Here is a 24,361-nt window from a genome sequence, read left to right as displayed (position 1 = left end):
TTGAACATTAACGTTGTGCGTTTTTGAATAATTTGTTATGTTTTTAAAGTTATAACTCTCACTTTTGGAATTAATACACTAATAAAATTTGAAAACAAAATTTTATGAACGACGCGGGACTCGAACTCGTCGTGGGTTCGAATCCCGCACCGTACTGTGCCAGTGTTCTCCCAACTGAGCGTATCGTCATAAAATCTTGTATGCTTTGTTCAACTCTCAGGTTGTGGCTTCATCTACAGGATCTACTTAACTGTTGATAACCTGCTCAACCCCCATATTTGCAAATTAGCAAATTAACTAGAGATGTCGCTCTTGCTAATCTAAACAATTTGTTATGTTTTTAAAGTGATAGCCCTCACTTCTGGGATTAATACACAAATACAATTTGAAAACAAAAAAAAAATTTAATTTTTAAAAAATGCGTTCATAAAATTTTGTTTACAAATATTATTGCATTGTTGAATATTTTAGAATAGTTAGGGAATAATTTCGCACGAATTGATTTAATTAAATTTAAAAAAATCACTGTAGTGCAGTTGACCTGTATCAATGAACTCGCGTTGCTTACTTACGAATTGACAGTAAACAATTTCACACATATTTTCTTGACTTTTTTTTATTTTGCTGATTGGGTTTTATTTAAGTACATAATGGTACTTAGAAAATTTAGTATTTTAGAATATAACAATTAAATTATAATGTAATAAATCAAACAAAAAAAATAGTAATAACTAATTCAAATTATTCGAAAAAAATAAATTAACATGTCACTTATTTTTTTTTCGACAGTAAAAAATTACATAGATAATTAAAAAAAAAAGTTAATTATTAATATAGGTTATTTTTATTAATCAACTAGCTGACCCGACAGACGTTGTTCTGTATAATTATAGTAAATGAAATAATGTTTTTTTTTTTTTATGAATTTGTCAATAACAATATCATAACATCAAGAATTATTTCGTAAATATGACATCCTGTTGATGTACTGAAATTAGAATAGAATTAGAATCATTTCCAATCTCAGAAACTAAAGAGCGTAAAAGGATCTTGTTGTTGGGACCAATTGTGGCAATTTTACTTTGCCTCCAGCACAACATATACAGTAGATTCATCTCTGTATTGTAACGCCTTGCAATATTTATAAATTATTGTCATTTCCCCAATTGTTACCGATTTTTCGGTACAATAATCTATTGCCGGATCATAGTGGAATGCAGCTCGTTCCAGTATCACAGCAGTTGTTGTTTTTAATTAATTCTAAGTATTTTCATATTTCTTAACTTTTAAACCTTCTCTAGACTTCCACAAATAATTCAAGACCAAAATTAGCCAAATCGGTCCAGCCGTTCCCGTGTTTTAGCGAGACTAACGAACAGCAATTCATTTTTATATATATAGATTATCATCATTAAATTCTATTGTCGTATTTTTGTGGTTCTATTATGTCTTGAAAAAACAGCATCAATAGTAGGTACCATATCTCGTTGTCGATTCTTTTGAATTGTTACGTAATGTCGTGTAGCAACGCTTCGACGTATATGACAAGAGTTGTCAAACTTCATATCGTGCAGCAACGTAAATGACGAGAGTTGTCAAACTTCAAGACATTGTTAATTTCAACAGCTCCGTCAGCAATACAGCGGAAAAGTGTTTACTTTAGACGCTGCAGCCCCGGGTTCGATACACCTACTGGAGTTTTTTGGGTTTTGTAAAGTTAATGGAAATTTCTAGTAAGTTCAACATCAAATCGAACAGAGTAAAGAGGATGGAAAATGTGTAAGCAGAATAACAATGGCTAAAAGAAATTGCTAGTACAATTTAAATTTAAAGGTGGAATGGGAGAATTATATTGAAAATAGAACAGATCTGGGGGTATATAAGCCGTACTAAGCGTGGCCTACGGCAGTTCTAGTTCTGACTCGAAAGTGTTAAGGAAGAAGAAGAAGAAAAGAAGATGTAGTGAAAAGTAGAAAGTGATCCAGGTGAAGAAGAAGAAAAAGATAGAAGAGACTTATTGTTTGGTGCGGTGTGACTCGTTGAAGGTACCGCCACCCTCAAGAGGAACAGCGGCAGACCGGCGAAGTGCAAGTTCAGAAAAAGCAACTACCCAAATAAAGACTCGTTCCTATAAGCGGAGTATTATTTCCAATCCCTGACCCACTCTCGTGTCAGTAACTTAAACTTTTCTAAAAGTAATGTTTTGTTTTCTCTCATCCATTCTCTTTCTAATCCCACTCCGCCTCGCCAGTGCATAGTATATACTTATGAAATCATCTACAAGCATGCTTCATTCTTACGGTTTTAGTCCCACATTTTTTTCAATTTAGTCATGAAGGAAAATACCTATCACCTCCAAGCCTGCCGTAAGGAACTTCGTTCCAAAAGGTACATAGTGCCTCAATGTCTATAACGTAATGCTAGGTCGTAAGGACAGCAGATAAACTGCGAACTTAGATAATATTATGATTGAGGAGTACATTGATATTAAGATCAAATTGAGCACCGATCGGTTACACTCGGATTCGGTTGCGCTCGGACTACTTGGACGAATAGTGTAAACACGTAATTCGAGTGGACTCGGACGTGGTTCTTTTCACACGAGTTCATTTGGATTTTGTAACATAAGTCTAAGAAACCTAAGAAATCTGAATAAATCCCGTATAGAATATAATTAAACACAAGCAAGGCCACCACACGTATGTACCTAAAGCGGAGATAATATATGGTGCCTAACGGCCGTTCCCAATATTCAGTCTATCTCTTACTTGAGATAAAAATCGCAAATATCGTTGACTTTTCTGTCCCAATAAACTTATCGACGGTAACTCACCTTATCCGTACACGCTGTCTGTCAACGGGACGACGTATAGCTTACCAGCGATAGAAGTTTGTATGGAAATTGCAATTCACGTGTCCCAATATAAAGCGATAAGAATGACTTATCGGGTATATTGGGACAGTTTCAGATTATTGACAGTAGCAGGTAGTAATTTATCTCTATCTGTAGATATTATATTGGGAACGGCCGTTAGAAGTTAGAGGTCAGTGATGATAGTAATAATAAAGATAACCTGTTACATTCGGGGGTTCCCCAGTACGGCAAGAAACTGTCGCCATTCAACTTTTCCAGAATATTCATTCTCTTCTTATTGCGTTCTCCCGTGTTTATGGTCAGTCTATCCGATACCGTGCCATTTTTCTGAAACAAGAATAATTCATTTATACCCAATATTTTTCTACGTGGGTAACACTGAAAATGTTTAGAACTGGCCAGTTAGAAACATTGCAAATGAAAACTTTTTTGAATTTCAATTTTAGAACTCTTTGGTAACCTAATGTAGTATTAGTAATAATGCATTCATTTGTCATTTGTTTTTGTGAATTGGCGGCAAATCCAAGTAAAGCATATAGCCTCGAATTGTATCATTAGTTCATGGGAATAAATAAAAGTCGCAGGGTACCAGGTCTGTATGGCGGATAACTCATTATCTCGACACCTGCCATAGTCAAATGTTTAACAGTCCGTTTTGCGGAGTGCGCTAAAGCATTGTCGTAGTGAAGGAGGATCTTGCTTCAAGGGCGCTGCTGTCGAATTTTTTCCAAGACAACAGGCAATCAGCGATTGACATACCAGTCTGCAGAAACTGTCCTTCCATCTTCTAGCATAAATGTCGTGAAATGACCTTTCCGACCAAAGTATGAGGCAATCATCTTTTTTCCTTGACTTCTTCCTTTCTTTACCTTAATTGGCCGATCCTCGAAAGGAAACACCCACTGAGCTGATTTCTTTTGGTTTAGGGTTCGTAGCAATATATCCAGCTTTCATCACCTGTTACGATGTCAAATACAGCATTTGAGTCACCGCCGTTGTACTTACCTAACATTTGGCGACACCAGTCCATCCGAAGGTGTTTCTGGTCATCGGTTAAAGTATGGGGAATCCATCTGGTACAAAGCTTCCTGACGCCTAAATGTTCGTGTAATATTTTTTGAACTTGACTCATACCAATGCCTAGGCTTGCCCGTATCTGCTGATAGGTCACTCTCTTATCTACCTCTATCATGCGTCGCACAGCACTGATGTTATCTTCAGTAGTCGCTGTTAAAGGACGTGCCTCACGCGGATCATCATTGAGATTGCTACGTCCACGCTTAAACTCGTTAAATCAATTGTAAATAGTGGCACGAGATGGGGCTTCATTAAGAAATGTTCATCGCAGCCTATAATAACTTAAGCCCACATCGAAAGTCAATGCTTCTCAATTTGCTTCGAAATATGCTGTATATGATCTTCGGATATTACCCATATTTATATCCTTCCTTATTTGTGTATGGGATGGTAGAGCTTGAGAGGCTTTCGTTCAGGAGAAAGATGCTGTTAGTGGTGCATTATCTCTCCATAATACGAAATAAATTAGAGTGTCCGCAAATCCTTGCTCAAGTTGGTTTATTGGTACCAAATCGTATTTCCCGTGATACGGGGGGGGCGATGGCTCCACGTCTACTGGAGCGGCCCGTCACGCGCACCCGACATGCGGAGAACGCTCCTACTTTTCGAGCATTACGTCTGATCGGCGACTTGCTCACTCAGTGTGACATTTATTTATTTGCGGACAAATTTGAAACGATTGTTAATGACATGCATATTATCTTAGAAAGTACTTGAATTATATATTAATAACTTTTTTATTTAATTTAATTATTGACATAAAACTTTGGACTAATTTTATTTGATTATTTGGCGCTATGGACATTATTTGATTTTATATAACTTGACATTTTTTGTAATAATTTATCATTATTTATTTTATCTTTAATTAAAAATCTAATTTAATTATATTAATTGTATTTTGGGACTAGCTTGTAAACGCTTTGGGTAAATCTTTAAGTTTACAGTTTTCTTTAAACGAGCGTACGGGTCACTTGTTGTTAAGTGATCACCGCCGCCCACAATCTCTTGCAATACCAGAGGAATCACAGAAGCGTTGCCGGCCTTTAAGGAAGGTGTACGCGCTTTTTTTGAAAGTACCCATGTCGTATCGTCCCGGAAACACCGCACAAGGAAGTTCATTCCACAGCTTCGTAGTACGTGGAAGAAAGCTCCTTGTAAACCGCACTGTGGAGGACCGCCACACATCCAGATGGTGAGGATGATATCCTAAATTGTGGCGTGTCGTGCGAAGGTGGAATTTACAAATTATTAATTTACATTTTATATAATAAATAAATTAAAAAAAAAAATCATTGACCGAAAATTTTCTCGCGTTTAGTTCATTTTCACGTGTAACAAGAGTTTTAGATTTGCCGCCAATTCACAAAAACAAATGACAAATGAATGCATTATTACTAATACTACATTAGGTTACCAAAGAGTTCTAAAATTGAAATTCAAAAAAGTTTTCATTTGCAATGTTTCTAACTGGCCAGTTCCTCTGGTATTGCAAGAGATTGTGGGCGGCGGTGATCACTTAACAACAAGTGACCCGTACGCTCGTTTAAAGAAAACTGTAAACTTAAAGATTTACCCAAAGCGTTTACAAGCTAGTCCCAAAATACAATTAATATAATTAAATTAGATTTTTAATTAAAGATAAAATAAATAATGATAAATTATTACAAAAAATGTCAAGTTATATAAAATCAAATAATGTCCATAGCGCCAAATAATCAAATAAAATTAGTCCAAAGTTTTATGTCAATAATTAAATTAAATAAAAAAGTTATTAATATATAATTCAAGTACTTTCTAAGATAATATGCATGTCATTAACAATCGTTTCAAATTTGTCCGCAAATAAATAAATGTCACACTGAGTGAGCAAGTCGCCGATCAGACGTAATGCTCGAAAAGTAGGAGCGTTCTCCGCATGTCGGGTGCGCGTGACGGGCCGCTCCAGTAGACGTGGAGCCATCGCCCCCCCCGTATCACGGGAAATACGATTTGGTACCAATAAACCAACTTGAGCAAGGATTTGCGGACACTCTAATTTATTTCGTATTATGGAGAGATAATGCACCACTAACAGCATCTTTCTCCTGAACGAAAGCCTCTCAAGCTCTACCATCCCATACACAAATAAGGAAGGATATAAATATGGGTAATATCCGAAGATCATATACAGCATATTTCGAAGCAAATTGAGAAGCATTGACTTTCGATGTGGGCTTAAGTTATTATAGGCTGCGATGAACATTTCTTAATGAAGCCCCATCTCGTGCCACTATTTACAATTGATTTAACGAGTTTAAGCGTGGACGTAGCAATCTCAATGATGATCCGCGTGAGGCACGTCCTTTAACAGCGACTACTGAAGATAACATCAGTGCTGTGCGACGCATGATAGAGGTAGATAAGAGAGTGACCTATCAGCAGATACGGGCAAGCCTAGGCATTGGTATGAGTCAAGTTCAAAAAATATTACACGAACATTTAGGCGTCAGGAAGCTTTGTACCAGATGGATTCCCCATACTTTAACCGATGACCAGAAACACCTTCGGATGGACTGGTGTCGCCAAATGTTAGGTAAGTACAACGGCGGTGACTCAAATGCTGTATTTGACATCGTAACAGGTGATGAAAGCTGGATATATTGCTACGAACCCTAAACCAAAAGAAATCAGCTCAGTGGGTGTTTCCTTTCGAGGATCGGCCAATTAAGGTAAAGAAAGGAAGAAGTCAAGGAAAAAAGATGATTGCCTCATACTTTGGTCGGAAAGGTCATTTCACGACATTTATGCTAGAAGATGGAAGGACAGTTTCTGCAGACTGGTATGTCAATCGCTGATTGCCTGTTGTCTTGGAAAAAATTCGACAGCAGCGCCCTTGAAGCAAGATCCTCCTTCACTACGACAATGCTTTAGCGCACTCCGCAAAACGGACTGTTAAACATTTGACTATGGCAGGTGTCGAGATAATGAGTTATCCGCCATACAGACCTGGTACCCTGCGACTTTTATTTATTCCCATGAACTAATGATACAATTCGAGGCTATATGCTTTACGAGCCCTGAAGATGCCGTGAAAGCGTACGAAAATGCCATAGAAGAGACCCCTAAGGAAGAAAGGGCCCACTGCTTTTCTCAGTGGTTCCATCGAATGCGACGATGTATAGAGAAGAACAGAGACTACTTCGAAAAACAAATGTATTGGCAACTTTCTACATTAAGCCGTTTTTCATTTTCTGAACATTTTCAGTGTTACCTAGTTATGTACCATCGACAAAATTGATTCAAGACCCACTTTGCTGATAATACTTATAAAAAATTAGATCATTTATACGTCTAGATAGACAGCTGTGAAAACATCGAAAAAAATAGACTTAAGAACTAACCTCAATTTGAGCAATTCACTCACACTAACACAGTCTCATACAAATCGCGAGTGTAAGACGTAGCTTGACACGCACACCAAACTAATATTCCTGGCCTGTTTTTATCGGTTGTCTAACAGCAAGAGAATCTATCTACACGTATTAATTATCTAAATACATATAAAATCATAAAAACAGTTAGGTTTATATTTGCACGAAAAAAAAAATTGTATAGCAATAAGTGCAGTGTGAGTGTTTAATAAGATGGTTACTTATGAAATATTTATAATTTTTCGGCAACTACAGAATATCAATCTCGGTATAATGCCAATAGCTATGATTGGGCTATAGCTCTATGGAACCCTTACGTATTCGGAAGACAATGTTACATCCTGTATATTTACAACCGTGGCGTCAATGCAGGCGAGAAATTGCTGACACGGCTATCCTACACAGGATTGTGCATGGGACTTTCAGAAATGATTTATTAACAGATGTTCACTTTATAACTCGCAAGCTAGCCACTCGCATGCCTACAATTTTTGCAATACCGCACTGTTACAACAATGTTGCATGTAATAATCAACTTCATCTTATGTGCCAATTATATAACGAGTTAAGTAGTAATAAAAATTGTTAAATCGACATATTTAGTCAAAGTTTGTAGAATTTTAAAATAACAATTAAGAAGTACTGTAACATAGAATTTAAATATTAGTTGTACTTACATATTTTCAATGTGAATGTGAATAGTCAGATTTACAATTTTACAGTGATAAGATCTTTATTTATAAATTATATATTTCATATGTTTACTTTGTAATCGTTTTTGTACCTTAATTAAATTAATATATAAATAAACAAGTATTGTTGGTTATATAGTAAAAAGGTAAATAGAATACTTACAGTAACAAGCAACCCAAACTTATCAAAGTTTAATTGTCCTTTCAAACTTAGTATTGGCTTTGCTAGGTCGATGATTCCGTCGTCATAGCCCCATAGGAATCTATTTAATACAAACAAATATAAATCGTGCTCATAAATAAACGATTCCAAAATGGCGACCACAAATGATTCGCTCTCACTCGCACATGTGATACCATCTATCTACCATCCTTGTTTTGCTGTCAGTCACACCTGTTTCGCCCCCATTTTAGAATCGTTTCTTTATTGGCACGAAATAAACCAACAAATTACAAATTCTGACACTTTACAAATTCTTATATTATGTACATAATGCAAGTAAGCCACTGACCTCTATAATTACCACTGGACAGGCTGTTCCATATGTTTGACAGCAAATTTTTTGTGCCTATTTGGAGCGCCAGCCGCGAGCAGCTATAGAACTAATTTTGACGTATAAAACAAATGGCTGCAAAAGAACGTACAATACTCTGAAGTATTTTTGCATTTTGAATAAATTTCGTTTGTTTTCCGTGTTATTTATAGGTACTTCAAATCCACGTAATAAAGTACACAATTTTTTGTTGTAAATAGTTTCCCACCATCTATCGATGATTGTTAAGGTTGTCATCACTAGTTTTAGTACCGCAGACTCTCGCTACATTACCAACAGCGCCAAAATGGCGAATATCAAACAGGCACAAAAGCACTTTAACAGCCGCCAGTCCAGTGGTATATAGTAGAGGTCAGTGAAGTAAGCAGTTAAAAAGATTAGACAAATTTCGGCGCGACTAATCTACTTTAGTTATTTTCATAGTATTATGTCCTATTGTATATTGCTATGGGGCAGTGCTGCCGATGTTAATCCCATCTTTGAGCTGCAGAAGAGGGCCTATCGCGCTATTTATAACCTAGTTCCTAAATAATAATTGAGAGCAAACTTAAAAAATAAACATATTAACTGTTACTTCTCAATATATACTTGATAATGTTATGTATTTGTAGTTACGTTCACTAGCTTTTGTAGTTTTCATTTGATGTAATGTGTAGATGTAGGTACCTTTGAACTGGCAGCTTCAGAAAGGCTTCGTGATGGTTCGCCCACGAGTTCAGCGTTGTTATCAAGGTCACTTGCGCGAAGTAAGGCATATTGATTGCCTTTGAGACCACACCCTGCAAAATACCCACCATTAATACTATTGTTACTCATGTTATAATTAGAGCTCTTTAAAGTATCAGCTTGAACCATTTGACCGCGTGCAACGCAGAGCTGCTGGAATTGAAAAGGCTCGAACACCTGGCGTTGCGTAGAGACGTCCGCGTTGCTTCATTGTGTCTTCTATGGCATTTATCACGGGGAGAGTTCCGAAGAGCTGTTTCACCTGCTTTCTGCTATCGAATTCCATCTTCGCACGACACTCCACAAATTTGGATATCATCCCCACTATCTGGATCTGTGGCGTGCGGCATCCTCCACAGTGCGGTTTTCAAGGTACTCTCACATACACCAAACCTGTCGCATGAGCTCCCTTCTGCGGTGTTTCTGGGACTCTGGTGATGACGATGTGGACTGTAATTCCTCTAGTGATGCAAGGAAATGTGGCGTTGATCACTTAACACCAGGTGATCCTTACGTTGGATGTCCTACCCTTCTACATAAAAAAGGATCATTAATATTTAAAATACTTAATTGGCGGTGGCCTGTATTATACACTATACTGAATGTATGCACATGAATGCTAAGTAAATCTGCTTGATTTTAAGGGGATCTTCAACTTTTGATTATTATCTTATTTTGATAGTATTGCCCTGCAATCTGCCCTGTGCTTCCCACGTCCAATCCACCAAGAATAGTGAAATCCCATGACCCATGGTGTCGTAAGAGGCGACTTAGGGCACCAGTGGGAGACTCAGGTTGCACAGGATGCCGGGTAGATTATGGGTAAGCAGTAATGTGTAAGCATTATTGTGTTTCGGTCAGAAGGACGTCTTAGCTAGCAAAATTACTGGGAAAATGAAACTTAACATCTTATATCTCATGGTGACGAGCGCAATTGTAGTATCACTCAGAATTTTTGGTTTTTCAGAAACCCTGAGCGGCACTGCATTTAAATAGGTAGGGCGTATGACCATCACCTCAGCGTCCTGCTCGTCTCGTCCCTTATTGTCATCAAAAATACTGAATGCAAATAATATATAATAGAACTGCTCGATTCTACGGGTAGCCAGTATACTTTGCCATTCATCTTATAAAGTATCCTATATAAACTTAAATAAGTAACTTTACACCATGGGCTAAGAGGTGGGTTGCCTGCCTTTAGGTTAGGAGAATGCTCCAAAGTCCCTAAGGGTCAGCGCACACCAAGAGCAGAGCAGAGCAGAGCATTTACTGAGATTATTGAAAAAAATATCTTATGATTATTATCATACTTCGCAAAATTGAATACACGCCCAAATTTGATGCTCGACCATACTCAAGGAAGCTGACTGCGTGTTCGAGTATGCATTCTACATGCGCGAGCACGAGCGTCAGTCAGTCAGTGTTGTTAAGGGCGATGATTACTAAGTCCCACTCAACCATATTGAATACGTCTGCCTTCATCAACGTTTGGCATCAAACTGATCAAGCACACCCGCCGCCGGGCAACCCAGACCATATTTAACAGAGATGGCTCGCGCATTGTCGAGCATAACGCCTGCATGGTCGAGCAGTAAAAATTTTGGTCGACCATGCGCGAGCATTTTGCAGTTCGGTCTGCGCTGACGCTAAGTCGTATCGGTTCCAGAGTTCTCTTTACTTAAGCTAATAAAGGAACGATTAAGCAATAAGTATGGGTACCTTACTCTGACAAAATATATTGTAACGATGTATATTCCAGTTATCTTTCAATGAAAATGGGGTCGAAATTGACGATAATAATTACACTTTTATCATTTCGCAAACATTAGATAACTCTATGCATGTTAATAATTATCTATTACTGTATGTGGTGGTATGATATTATGCTCAGAAAGCTATTGATCCAAACAAAAACTACTCAAATTGTGGTTAATTTTTTGTTTTGTTTTATGCAAGAGGGGACAAACGAGATCGCCTGGTGTTAAATGATCACCACCGCCCATGTTCTCTTGTTACACAACATGAATTACAAGAGCTTCGCCGACGTTTTAGAAAGGTATAGGCGCTTTTTTGAAGTTACCCATGTCGTATCATTCCACAGCATGGTTGTAAACGAAAGGAAAGCTCGTTGAAAACCGCACTGTAGAAGAACGCCAATGTTTTTGAAATGTGTTTAACCTTTAATTATGCCAACACTTACAATTTATCATTTATTGTACTTGTTTTATATAAATAAAAAATTTTTGCATTCACCATTAACTTTTGATTGTCAATCTGTTTTCTTGTTCAGTAACGAAACTCTTTTTATAAAAAAACAAGCTTAGAATCCTGTAAATACCTACAAATGCAAAGACGTCTCGAAAGTAATTTAAGTGTAGGTAGTAAGTATTTTAAATTGATCATAATGTATATAATAGTGGGAGGCTCCTTTGCACATGATGCCGGCTAGATTATAAGTACCACAACGGCTCCCTTTTCTGCCGTGAAGCACTAATGTGTTAGCATTATTGTGTTGCGGTCTGAAGGGCGCCGTAGCTAGTGAAATTGGACAAATGAGACTTAACATATTATATGTCTCAAGGTGACGAGCGCAATTGTAGTGCCGCTCAGAATTTTTGGGGTTTTTCAAGAATCCTGAGCGGCACTGCATTGTGATGGGCAGGGAGTATCAATTACCATCAGCTGAACGTCCTGCTCGTCTCGTCTTTTATTGTCACAAAAAAAATTTGATCTTCGGTCGCCATTATTTGCTCAAATATATCATCCATTTCCCCCTTCTTTCGAAATCCAGTCACGTATCTATTAAGTAATAATCCAGTCACTTACCAATAATGGCAGGTTGGGAACGAAGACTTGGTCGAAGTGTGCTCCAGAGCTCTGTTCGGGCAGGAAGCGGAAGTGGTTCCTCTCTTGATAAGTCAGTCGGTCTTCCTCAAACTTTATATTCACTCGTTCGAGCTGCTGCCTGGAGATCACATCATAATTATTAACAGTTTTGGACGCGCCGCTATTATTATTTTTATTGTTGTTTGGTTGAGGCCAATTTATAGACGACTATTTCCTGTAGACAGAGAAATACCATAGACAACAGACGCATTTTCATTTGTGAAGTTAACATAATGACAGTTGTCTATTGCGCCGCATAATAATATAACCAAATTGTCACCAATATACATCTCACGCCAATAAAAAAAAAAAAAAAACCCACTACGCATATTTTTATATAATAGTAAATTGTTACTAAAAATCAGTGGTAATAGTTATTTATGCAACTGTTGTGTAATAAGGGGTATTAAAACACTCATGTGATACTATTAACACACATACAAGACTTTATCTACACCCAGAATATGAATCCTCAAAAAGATTCTGGAACAGTAAGCTTACTGCTAACATTAAAACACCGGTCCTAGTAGTAACCTAATATCATTCATTACTGATTTGTATATAACAAATAAACTAAGTATTAATTAAACAATTATTGATTTTAGTTGTAATTTATATTTTGTATTGTGCATGCAATTAATATTCACTCGAATATTCAGCGTTTAAAATGAATCGCTCATTTTTGTAAACAAAACAATAAAAATATTGAAGAAAAATGGCGGGGATTCGAATAACCTACTTTTTTATACGGTGCGCGACGTTCTGGTAGTGTGGAACGCGCGTAAACGAAAATGTTCTTTTTTTGAAATTCATACAGATACCACGCATCGAGCAATAAGAATTTGGCTGTCTGTTGAAACTCTTTGCGCAAGAAGGGATCGAAAAAAAAAACATATGAGTGTTGTTATGAAATTCAGTACAACATTAAAACACTCGATTGGATGATGTAATGGTTATTAGAACATTGGGTGTTTTAATGTTGGCAATTAGCTAACTGTTTCAGAATCTTTAATAGAGGATTTAAAGCATGGGTGTAGATAAACGATCAAATTGCAAGAAGTTGTCGGTGTAACGCAACGCAAAACCCTTTTTTTCTACACACGCCGAGAGGTAGTAGCACGCACTTTAGCACCAGGAGTTCCTAGAGGACTAGCGGGGGCCCCCAGCGGCAGACCATTGCGTCCAGGAATCTCAGGTATGTCGGCATATAATTTAGCCATAACTGATTTCACAATTTTAATAATAATATATTCATATCTTAACCGTGCCTACAAGTTTGTTATTGTATAAATGATTCTGTTCACTATTGCGTTTTATGTATTTAAGAATTATGAACGAAAACTCATACTTAATTTCATACAACTTAATTCTGTGACACTTATGAATGACAATTATATAGGTACTTATCTAAACATTTGCCACCGCTTCGGAATAGTTCAGCTTTAATGTGGAAAACTGTCAGGAGACTTGTAGCAACCTTTTAGAAACCTAAGCACTGTCGGTACCAACAATAGCCGTGATGTCTGCACCATTGTTTTACCAATCAAATGGCGAGAGAGAGAGGTGAAAAATTTTACGCTTCTTTAATGTTTGCATGTTAAGGCGACAGTAAATGCCAGCGACCTTGAGCGATATGAGTTCACGGCTGCCGGCCCGACATCTATGTAACAAAGCCAATATTTTCAAAAATCTTGCGTGGAAAACAGTTTAAATGCTTACAATCCTCGTTATTCACTACTAATCTGAACCTACACAAAAAAGTACAAGCTGTAAGAATAACTTTTTTGAAAGAAAATGCGTCACGCCATGCCAAAAAACTTGTTTAACTTCAAAGAAAAGTGGTAGTTCAAAAAGGCTCGGCAGTGTTAGCTATAACCAACAGCAAACATTAGCAACCTATAAATAAGACTTAAGGATATGTGTAACAGGATTAAATAGTGTTCATAGCTCGATATGCTATACTTTCACCACAAACTTGTCTTAAAGCATCATGTTTGCGTGTGTTCTGCTTACTCTTCGCCTAACTTTGCGTCACACAATATGTTTGGAAGTAAGGAAGTCCATAAGAAAAGCACTCAATGCTCATTTTAGGGTTCTAAATTAAATAAGGTGTACCTATGTATTCCACAATCGAGTCTATTGTTGTTATTTAAAATTATTCCTAGTGTTAATTCGAAATCTTCAAAACGAAAACTCGTGTTCCAGCGTTTGAAGAGTCAATCGAAGCCTCTTGTAGAGGCGTAAAAAAAAAGGATTTATTTTGTCAAAAATGTTTCCTTTAGAATTCTTTCTGATATCATTTGTAATATATACTAGATACTACTACCGTTTCGGAAACAAATGGCGAAACACGTCGTGTCGAAGTAATTTTGTGAAATTTACTGGAATTAATTACTTATCGTAATTTCTTAAGTAACATTTTTAATAGCAATGGACTTGGCAAAATAACTACCAATTCTGTATTCGTCTCTTTGATGCAAAGATTTCCTGAAGAATCGGTATTTGTAATATAAAAAATTCTGAGTGGCACTACAATTACGCTCGTCACCTTGAGACATAAGATGTTAAGTCTCATTTGCCTAGTAATTTTACTAGCTACGGCGTCCTTCAGACCGAGACACAGTAATGTTTACACATTACTGCTTCACGACAGAAAAAGGCGCAGTTGTGGTACCCATAATCTAGCCGGCATCCTGTGCAAAGGAGCCTCCCACTGGTAAAGCTTGTCTGAAGTAACTACTAACGCCTCCTTGCTCAACTCCTGTGTTTCTGTCCTTCTATGAGTTAAATATACAAAAAGATCAACAACTGAGCTCCGCAACCCTGACGGAAACTGTACTAGCAATTGCTAAACAGCTGGTGCTTTTCCAGGGATCCCAAGAATTGGCAGTAACTGATCGACTTCATAGCTTTGGAGAAAAGGGGGGGGGGTGATTTCTATTAATAATATAATATTGACACACTTTGACACAAATTTTTCTAACTCGGAAACAAACATCTATATTCATCACATACATGTTTGTACATACCGGAATTCGAACCCGGGACCTCTAGGCAGGTGACTAACGACTGGGCTATATAGGTCGTAACATTGCATTACATTAGGTGGTATTTGATTGTTTAGATGATGGATCTGACTGACTAGTGTTAGCCGAGCGTAACTACTCAGTTTCTTTGAACATCCAAATAAGAAAATGCTGAGTGCGCCTATGTAGTTTTCATTTCATTAAACTCAATTTTCCTTAATGACCATTGCATGATAAATGGAGATAAGCATAGGTCTTGGGTTAATGTAACATCGATAACTCATTCATAGAATATTCTTCTATTTACAAGAATTATTATTTATTATTAATATTAATTACTATGTTAATATTATCTACATTTAAAATAGAAAAATAATAATTCCTTAAAAACTAAAAAGTAAGAAAATAATTGCGTATTTTTATACAATCTAATTCTAGTAACGATTATTGTACGCCGCGGCCTCCGATCTCGCCTCTCGCCTTGCGTAGCGCGTGCGACTCAAGCACATCTCACCTCTAACTATGTATGTAGTTACAAATACCTACCTACCTTGCTGACACCGATTCCAAAAATAGCAATAATCGTTACTAGGATTAGATTCATTAATTAGATTATATAAAAATACGTAATTATTTTCATACATTTTAGTGCATATTATGTCTATTGTTTTGAAGTCGTTTGTTCATTTTCATATTCATATATTTGCTATTAAATAGGGTGGTACAAATTTGGTCTTACAATAGCTTAAAGTATCTCCTATTTAGCCATTACCAATAGCATGCAAACTTGGTCTTGGGCAAAAATTTTATTATAATATAAATTAATTTATTTTATATAACACAAAATTATAATTTTACACAATACAAAAACAATATTGAAGTCAATATAAGAATAATCCACTTACAATGCAATGTCAAAATCCTTTACTCTTTGTGGTCAAAAAACTCTTCCATGGAATAAAATGTGTTTTGAAGAAGCCAACTGTGTAAGGATACTTTAAATCTTGAAAAAGGTAACAACTTAAATGAATCAGGGATCTTATTGAAAATTTTCATGCCCATCCAGAAGCAATTTTTCTGAAATAAAGTGCTATGCGGAACGACTCTAGTCACTAACCTATCAGCTTTCCTAAGTATTCTAGTACTGTGGGTCATATGCATTTGCTGTAAGTATAGCACACTGTGATTTTCCTTTACAAATTTTGCCATCTCGTAAATGTATAGATCAGGCAGTGTCAATAATTTCAGTGACTTGAAAAAGGGCTTGCATGAAACGTCAGGCTTAATACCACATTGATCTGATCACACTTTTTCTGTGCAATAAATGATTTGTTTATTATTGAAGAGTTGCCCCACAGTATGAGACCATATCTAAGTATGGACTCAACGTACGCATGGTAAGTAATTAAGGCCGTTTGTCTCGAACTAACTTTCGTCAACTTATAAAGTGCAAAGGAGAAACTGTTTATTTTGCAACAAACTTTGCTTACTTGATGTTTCCAACTTAGATCTCTTTCGATAGTCACACCAAGAAAATTTGTACTTTCTACATGCGTTATCATATTTTGGTCAAAATGTATATTCATCCAATCGGAATTGTCAATAACATTATTTCTTTTATTGAAATGTATATATGTCGTCTTATTAAAATTTATCTGTAGATTATTTTGATTAAGCCATAATATTATTTTTAATATTGCGTTTTTAAGTTCTGGTTCGTGGAAACTTATTCCATCTCGTTTATCCGTGGTAACAATAACAGGTATATCATCCGCAAATAGGACCGCTTCGTGGGATGTTACTTCTGGTAAGTCATTAATGTAAATTAAAAAAAGAAGAGGGCCAAGCACACTGCCCTGTGGTACTTCAAATTTATTAAATTTAGATTCTGTTTCCGGTGCTTGATTCTCATTAACTTTAGTTACCTCAACACATTGAGCTCTGTTAGATAAGTAGGATCTTATCCAACTCTGTGCCGAACCTCTGATTCCATTATATTCTAGCTTAGACAACGATTGTTCATGAGAAACGAAGTCAAAGGCTTTTGACATTTCAAAAAATAAAGCTGAAGTATATTTATTTTCATTACGACCAAGCATAATATTTTTTACTAAATCAAAACAAGCGTGTAGCGTTGATTTTTGTCTTTGAAACCCGTACTGATTAATGTTGTTTGGTTATTTTATTTATTTTTAGATTTTTAGTGAATCTGAACTACACTAACTAATAATATGTCTAAATATGTGTAGATTTACTAAATTTTGCAATGCAGCAATGAACGTAAGCGCATTGCAATTTTATTACAGACAGAAATTCTGCTACAGATCGCACCTTTACTGTAAGTCGTTAAGAAGTTCCATTAATCATCATATTGAGATATTCTTAAATTTGTCGCACGCATACTTATAGCAAATTAAAGACGTTTTTCTTGTTTTCTAATGGTTGCCATTGTCAGATCTGGACCAAATTACTACTAGCAGGGAAGCACTAGCTTTCAAATAAAAAAACAATTATCAAAATCGGTTCACCCAGTCCAAAGTTTTGAAGTAACAAACATAAAAAAAAACATACCGACAAATTGAGAAATTTTTTGGAAGTTGGTTAAAATTATAATCTTTAAAAACAAAAACTAATTGAATACTTTAATGTATTTCTAGGTATTTACTTAAACAAGATAAACGTAATTTTAACTTATGTTAGTGTTTGAAATTTAGTTTTAGCACTGAGGTGGTTTGTGAAGTAAACAGTTTAAATCAACGTCAACAACGTAACGTGAAGTGACGTGCGGATATTGATGACGAGGTAAGCAATGCACTCTCAAAGGTAATGCTTTGGATTGAGACGAATAATCTGCACTTAAACAGTAAAAAAACAAAGTGTTTACGGTTCATTACACCAAACACAGCGGAGGTACAAACCAACGTACTTATAAATGACCAGAGATTGGAACTTGTGGACACTACGGTCTTCTTGGGTATCACGTTAGATAAAAAGCTTCAGTGGGGTCCACATATTACCCATCTAGCAGATAGACTCAGCTCTGCAGCATATGCAGTTAGAAAGATTAGAGAGTACACGAATGTTGCGACCGCTAGATTAGTGTACTTTAGTTATTTTCACAGCATCATGACGTACGGTATATTACTGTGGGGTCATGCTGCTGACATTGATATAGTGTTTGCACTGCAAAAGAGAGCTGTTCGTGCTATATATCAGCTTGGTTATAGACAGTCTCTCAAAGAAAAATTTAAAGAAATAAATATTATGACTGTTCATTGTCAGTACATTTATGAAAATTTAATATATGTTCACAAAAATCGTCACCTTTTTGCTCTTAATAGTGATTTTCATTATTATAACACTAGAAATAAGGGATTGCTTGTAACTAATTCTAGTAGGCTTCATAAGATACATAATAGCTTTGAGGGTAAATGTATACACTTCTACAATTAAGTCCCAGCCACTGTTCAGGCATTATCTATAAATAAATTTAAATCTTTTATAAAAAAATGGCTCTGTCGTAAATCCTATTACTCCACTGCTGACTATCTAAATGACCGGACAGCCTGGGACTAGATTGTGATTATTTTATAGCGATAGAAATGACTGTACAATATTGTATATTTTTATTGAAAAGAGCGCAAAAAAAAATGCTGGGAGAGTTTCTTGCGCCGCTTCTTCTCTCTCAGAGCGCCATTTGTTTCCGAAGCGGTAGTAGTATCTAGTAGTATAACAAATGACATCAAAAAGAATTCTAAAGGAATCAATTTTGAGAAAATAAATGCCTTTTATGCCTTTTAACAGTTATGGACGACTAATTGCAAACGGTATTTCTAATTATTGGTGATTATTTTTAGTATCTGGATGTCTGACGACACTGTGACGTCACTGAAAGAGCGGTCTGTGGCATACTGTTGGATTACAGCCCCAACAATGACACTTTAGTAAGCTCTGCAATCTGGGCGTGTGCGCAAAATATTATAAATAAAAAATAAACTGAATGCAGCAATTCAATCAGACTTAAGAAAAACTGCAGAAATTATCAAATCTGTCAGTTTTTATTTCTAAGATATTTCGCCATGAAATTTCTCTCCTTCTGTGTCTGTCTCTGTTTTCTTTTTATTTTTTCAAGTTATTTGAATTAGTTTCGTTCTTCAACCATCAAGGAACGTCAACAATCGTATGTAATGGAAGAGTTACCTGGGTTTGCAAGTAACCCTGGTTCCTTTGGCCGATGAATGGAAACCGCATCGCTGTGAAGGCTAGTTATTTAGACCGTATGTATATTTTTAAAATCATACATACGGTCAATACGTTTGTCCTGGTGGCTGTGAGTTTGTATTCGAGAGGTCGCCAATGACAGTACCACGTCCAACACGGATATATTTGGAACAGAATTATCGCACAGATATATTTGAGGGCCTTGATTTGTATACTTAAATGATTTTACCAGACTCGTATGATCTATATTATTTTCAATATTTTGGTTCCGAATCATGGTCAGTTCGTGCATCTGATCGAAAGAAAACAGAGGCTTTCAAAATATGGTGTTGGAAGAGAAAGTTGCGCATACCGTGGACTGCAAAAAAACAAGAAATCTTTTCCCGATCAACTGAAGGACTGACTATCCTCCTACCATATGTAACCATTGAATCCTAAACTCACATTACCCGGAAGCAACCAGGTAATGTGGAGAAAGTTTTTATACTTAGAAAGATGTTTTAAGATTACATTAAGAAAGAGAAGGGGAAAACACCATGGGGTTGATCACCTATTCACTGGTCCGTCCAAAAAGAGACCATGGTGGGACTCAATATTCTGAATCGCCAGCGACAAGCCGAGAACAGAATCACGTGGAAGCAGCTTATTGAGAAATCAGCGAAGGCCGCACGGACAAGAAAGACTTTTATTATTTATGTAAATGAAGGGGAAGAAAAATAATCCTATTGTATGGAAGAAGAATTGTAATGTTTTTATAATAAAAAATAATACATAATTATTATTATTCTGTCGACGTGAGTGTGAGTAGAAGGAATAAATGCTTACATGGTAATAAACAGGCACGATGGTCCACCCACCTTATCTCTCGCGTCAGACGGTAATATAAAGTTATGTACCAAAAGCGAAAAAGTTTCTGTAGCAAGGCGAGAGCTTTCCTTCGGAGGGAGGAAGATCTTTGGTTAGCATTCGCCGTAATTCTTTGTATTCAAGGTTCCATGATGTTGCAACCAATGATTATCACGTCATCTAAATACAATGAGCAGGCGTCTCCTCACAGACCCAATATTTCTCGTTACATGAGTGGAAGGTTGCTGGTGTGTTCTACAGAGCTAATAGCATAATGTATAGCTGCTACAGACCATTTCCAGTCCCAGTTCTAAATGCAGTTTTTTTCTCTATCCTGTGGCTGAACTTCTACTTGCCAATAGACATTGTTCAAATCGACCGTTGAAACCACTTTAAGTCTCCCAGCATGTCCAGTGTGTCTTCAAATCGGGCTAAAGGTAAAGTATCTGTAGCAAGGCGAGGGAAAGAGATGGAAGATTATTATGGATTATAAAAACTTGATTGTAATGTTTTATATATTATTTATCAATATATTTTTAGAGTCTTTTGATTAGAATATGTTAAGATAAAATAATAATGACAACAGTGTTAGTTATCTCGCAAAGCAACCATTAAATATCAGTTCAATAAAAACACGGGGTCTATTATTACAGATTTAAAGTAAAACTCTAGCTAGTGTCACCTCAAGATTAATACGCCAAGGTTATTGGATTGGAGTGATAACCTATGACAAAATAATGAATTAATTATGCATTGTTTATTATACAATGTTGCCATACACACATTACTTTTTAAAGAATTGATTGGGCGCATACATTTCCTTAGTAAAATTGCCTTCCAAAAAAACGAGCCCAACGATAGGCCATGCGAGTAAACGTGGTGAGTGGTTATAAGCACCTTATTAGCGCGAACAAGTAATTTTGTTTATGAATTTGTCAAAAAATTGTCCTCAGCGCGTATTTCTGGATGATTATCGTATAAAGTTGGAATTATTTGGATTTGTATTGTCTAATCGCATCTTGTTTATAATCAGTATGCCAGTAGTGTGTTGGTACTTTGAGCATAATTCAATGTACTTAATTAGCTAAATTTTACAAAAAAGGGAAGTAGGTATTCTTAATGGGTCAATAACGATCATCTAAGACAACTCGACAATATATTTTGCATGTTAATTAACGAAACATATTATAAATAATATTTTGTTAACATCTTAAGTACAATGTTTCTTGCATAAAATAATTTCATTTCAATGTAATACTGGTACTAAAACGAACCTCATCATAACCTAAAGCTGTTGGGCGTAAGGGGCAGCAATAATCGGCTATATTTTGGGCTACACAATGCCGAGGTCGTAGTAGCCCAGTATAATAGTAATTGTAAATGGGAGTGTCTGACGTTTTTTATCATATAATCACCTGATACTAATATATTTAAAAAAACAGTATTTTATACAACATATGTCCGACTACATTTTGATTTAACTATACTTAAGATATTAACTATGTGGATCTTGAAACGAATACTTCTATAAGTTTCCAACAATGATCCAAAAATTTCAAGGCATTGTTAGTCCAGGTCGTATTGCTTAGCTACTTGCCATACAATTTTCGTCGGTTGAAAGAATAAAAAAAAAACATAAATCTTGAATTACAAATAATTAACTTTTATTTAATACATTGTTTTTGTGTGAAAACTATTGATAACAGATCAATCACTGATAAAATTGTAATTACTCGTGAAAAATTAGAACGACTTTTTTCAGGTTGCTTTAAAATCGAATAAGATCGAATTTCTTATACTTACGAATACGTAAAAGGTCCAACGTCTTCAACTTTAAGTTTCTTGTCCAATCCACGTTTTACTCTGTCCCAGTTGGTATAGTTGAAGAGGTGAACCTTCATCAGGGGTTTCACGGTTGGACGACGCCACATAGAGAATGCCAGAGAGTTGTTTCTGATCACCATGTTCTGTTGGCAAGTGAGTGAAAAATTTAATATTTTTTTATGAAATAGGAGAAGAGGACGATAAATAAGTGTATGACTTAGGTAAGTCATTATTACCGCTCGTACTCTGAGAAAGCTGAGAAGCTTGCAGAAAAGATCCGGAAACTCGCATGTTTTCCAAAACTGCTCTTAGTAGCTGACAGTTATTGCCACCACTTCTCATGAAAAATAGCTCCCTGGCCCATACGGTAATGGGGAAGGTCGATTTTGTGGGTACTCTTTGCCTCAAAGTCGATTTTAACGACAAAAGAAAGAGACCGCCGACCCTCCGCGGTGTCAATGCTCTGTTCTCTATGAGTCAGTCCAAATTTAAAAAATGTGACAACAATCAAATTCGATGATATTCTTCTTGGTCTATGTGACCAGCTAACGCAAGGTGTCGAATTTGGGTTACGGTGTTAACGCGCATCGTAAAAACTCACTCTAATAACTTTTCCCTAACGCAGCAAAGGAAATATATCTTTAAAAATTCAATAGCCAAACAAAACACAAATGTAAAACATGCTAAAAAAAGATTTTTTATAGATTCCTTCAAAACGCATAGTTTTTGCAGTTGTCAGATCTATGCACTATCTGAGACGGTGTATTTTATTGAGCGAAGCGAAGCGAGGCTGAGCGGAGCCCCCACCGGGTGACTCCAATTGATTTCTGTGTTAAATTGTTTCTCGCCCATTTCTGGACCGATATTAAAAATTTTTAAACGCATAGAAAGCTTTCAAAATTTGCTAGGTTATTATCGAGACAGAATTTTGAATTTCGACTTGATTCAATTATTATAATTAAAAATAAACATGATTTACAAATTATTCTAAATTACAGTTTAAAAATGGCGCCATATTCCAAAAGATTCTTTTTATTGTTTTATTACAGACTTAGTTTACCTCGCTTCGCTCAAATATACCCCGCAGCGAAGCGATACGACGAGCGACTGCGGCATCCTAGTTTATTATTCCTTAAACTTACCGATAGTATCGCATCGTTAAGTGAATTCGTAAAACAGAAGAATACTGTTCCGATGAGACTTAACACAAACGTGGCTGACAGTAACACTAGCACTGAAACAAACAAACATAATATTATAAACGTAAGTAATTATTACTATAATAATAAAGAATTGGTTGTCAGTACAATCGGTTTACGGATGATAATTTTACGTGATAAAGTCATAATAAAACATCTTTTTAATACAGTTGCTCAAATTTGGCGTATTGCAGGGACGTATAGCGTTCGGGATGTGGGCATATTACATACTCGAGCTTTTTCTTTACCTTTTCTGAACTCGTAAGTTCTCTTTCCCAACTGTCAAAATAATGTCTATTAAAAAGAAGAAACCAACCACGAAGTTTTTTTTATATTTTGATTTTGTGTGAATCTGAAATAAACTAAGGAGTTAGGAGTCGGTGTCAGCCAAGGTAGGTTTGTATATGTATATAGTTGTAGGTGAGATGTGCTTAAGTCGCACGCGCGTCACGGGGTGAGAAGCGAGGGTGGGGCCGTGGCGGGAGAATACCCATTCCAAAAATAACAATTACAATTATGGACCACTACTATAATAATAATACTACTAGAATTAGATTAATTATTTAGATAAATTGGATTGTTTAAAATACGCATTTTTTTTACTTTTTAGTGCAAATTATATCTATTGTTTTGCATTAGATAGTTTGAAGTCGTTTTGTTACTTTTTGTTGCTAATATTATCTAAAATGGTGAATTTGTTGCTTATGCCCTTTGCGAATAATTGCAACTACGGCTAGTTTGATATAAAGGTAACATAGAAATTAGAAACATGTTATGGGTACCGATAACATTTTTCTTGACTTCATTCCGAATGGAATGAGCCAACGCCCATATTTTATTTTATTAGAACCTTCCCATTACCGTACAATACACAAACATAAATGGTCGTCAAAAATCGTCACGCGCAAGACTGACGCGAACACCAGGCAAGAACAAGTTACATAAATTCGTTAATTTTAAGGGGCACTTTTAATTTTAAACGACACTCCATCCTTTTTAAGTTTGGATGTCCTGTTATTTTG

The 24,361-nt window shown here is 36.1% G+C and overlaps 1 protein-coding gene across 2 annotated transcripts in view; it reads right to left on the bottom strand.

Moving 5' to 3' along the window:
- Window positions 1–24,361, bottom strand: part of LOC126974716 (scavenger receptor class B member 1-like) — a 56,431-nt gene that overhangs the window by 12,386 nt on the left and 19,684 nt on the right. For both annotated transcript variants that reach the window (XM_050822307.1, XM_050822308.1), the window contains exons 2-7: window positions 23,283–23,374; window positions 22,120–22,283; window positions 12,164–12,302; window positions 9,278–9,390; window positions 8,221–8,320; window positions 3,075–3,202 (exon numbers count right to left, since the gene is read on the bottom strand). In XM_050822307.1, the coding sequence (XP_050678264.1) occupies window positions 3,075–3,202; window positions 8,221–8,320; window positions 9,278–9,390; window positions 12,164–12,302; window positions 22,120–22,283; window positions 23,283–23,374 (736 nt within the window). The remainder of the gene's footprint in view (window positions 1–3,074; window positions 3,203–8,220; window positions 8,321–9,277; window positions 9,391–12,163; window positions 12,303–22,119; window positions 22,284–23,282; window positions 23,375–24,361) is intronic.

This window comes from Leptidea sinapis, chromosome 33 (genome assembly GCF_905404315.1).
Source record: "Leptidea sinapis chromosome 33, ilLepSina1.1, whole genome shotgun sequence".
Classification (NCBI taxonomy): Eukaryota; Metazoa; Arthropoda; class Insecta; order Lepidoptera; family Pieridae; genus Leptidea; species Leptidea sinapis.
Note: the sequence above shows the minus strand (reverse complement) of the source record. Positions and strands in the feature narration are given on the sequence as shown.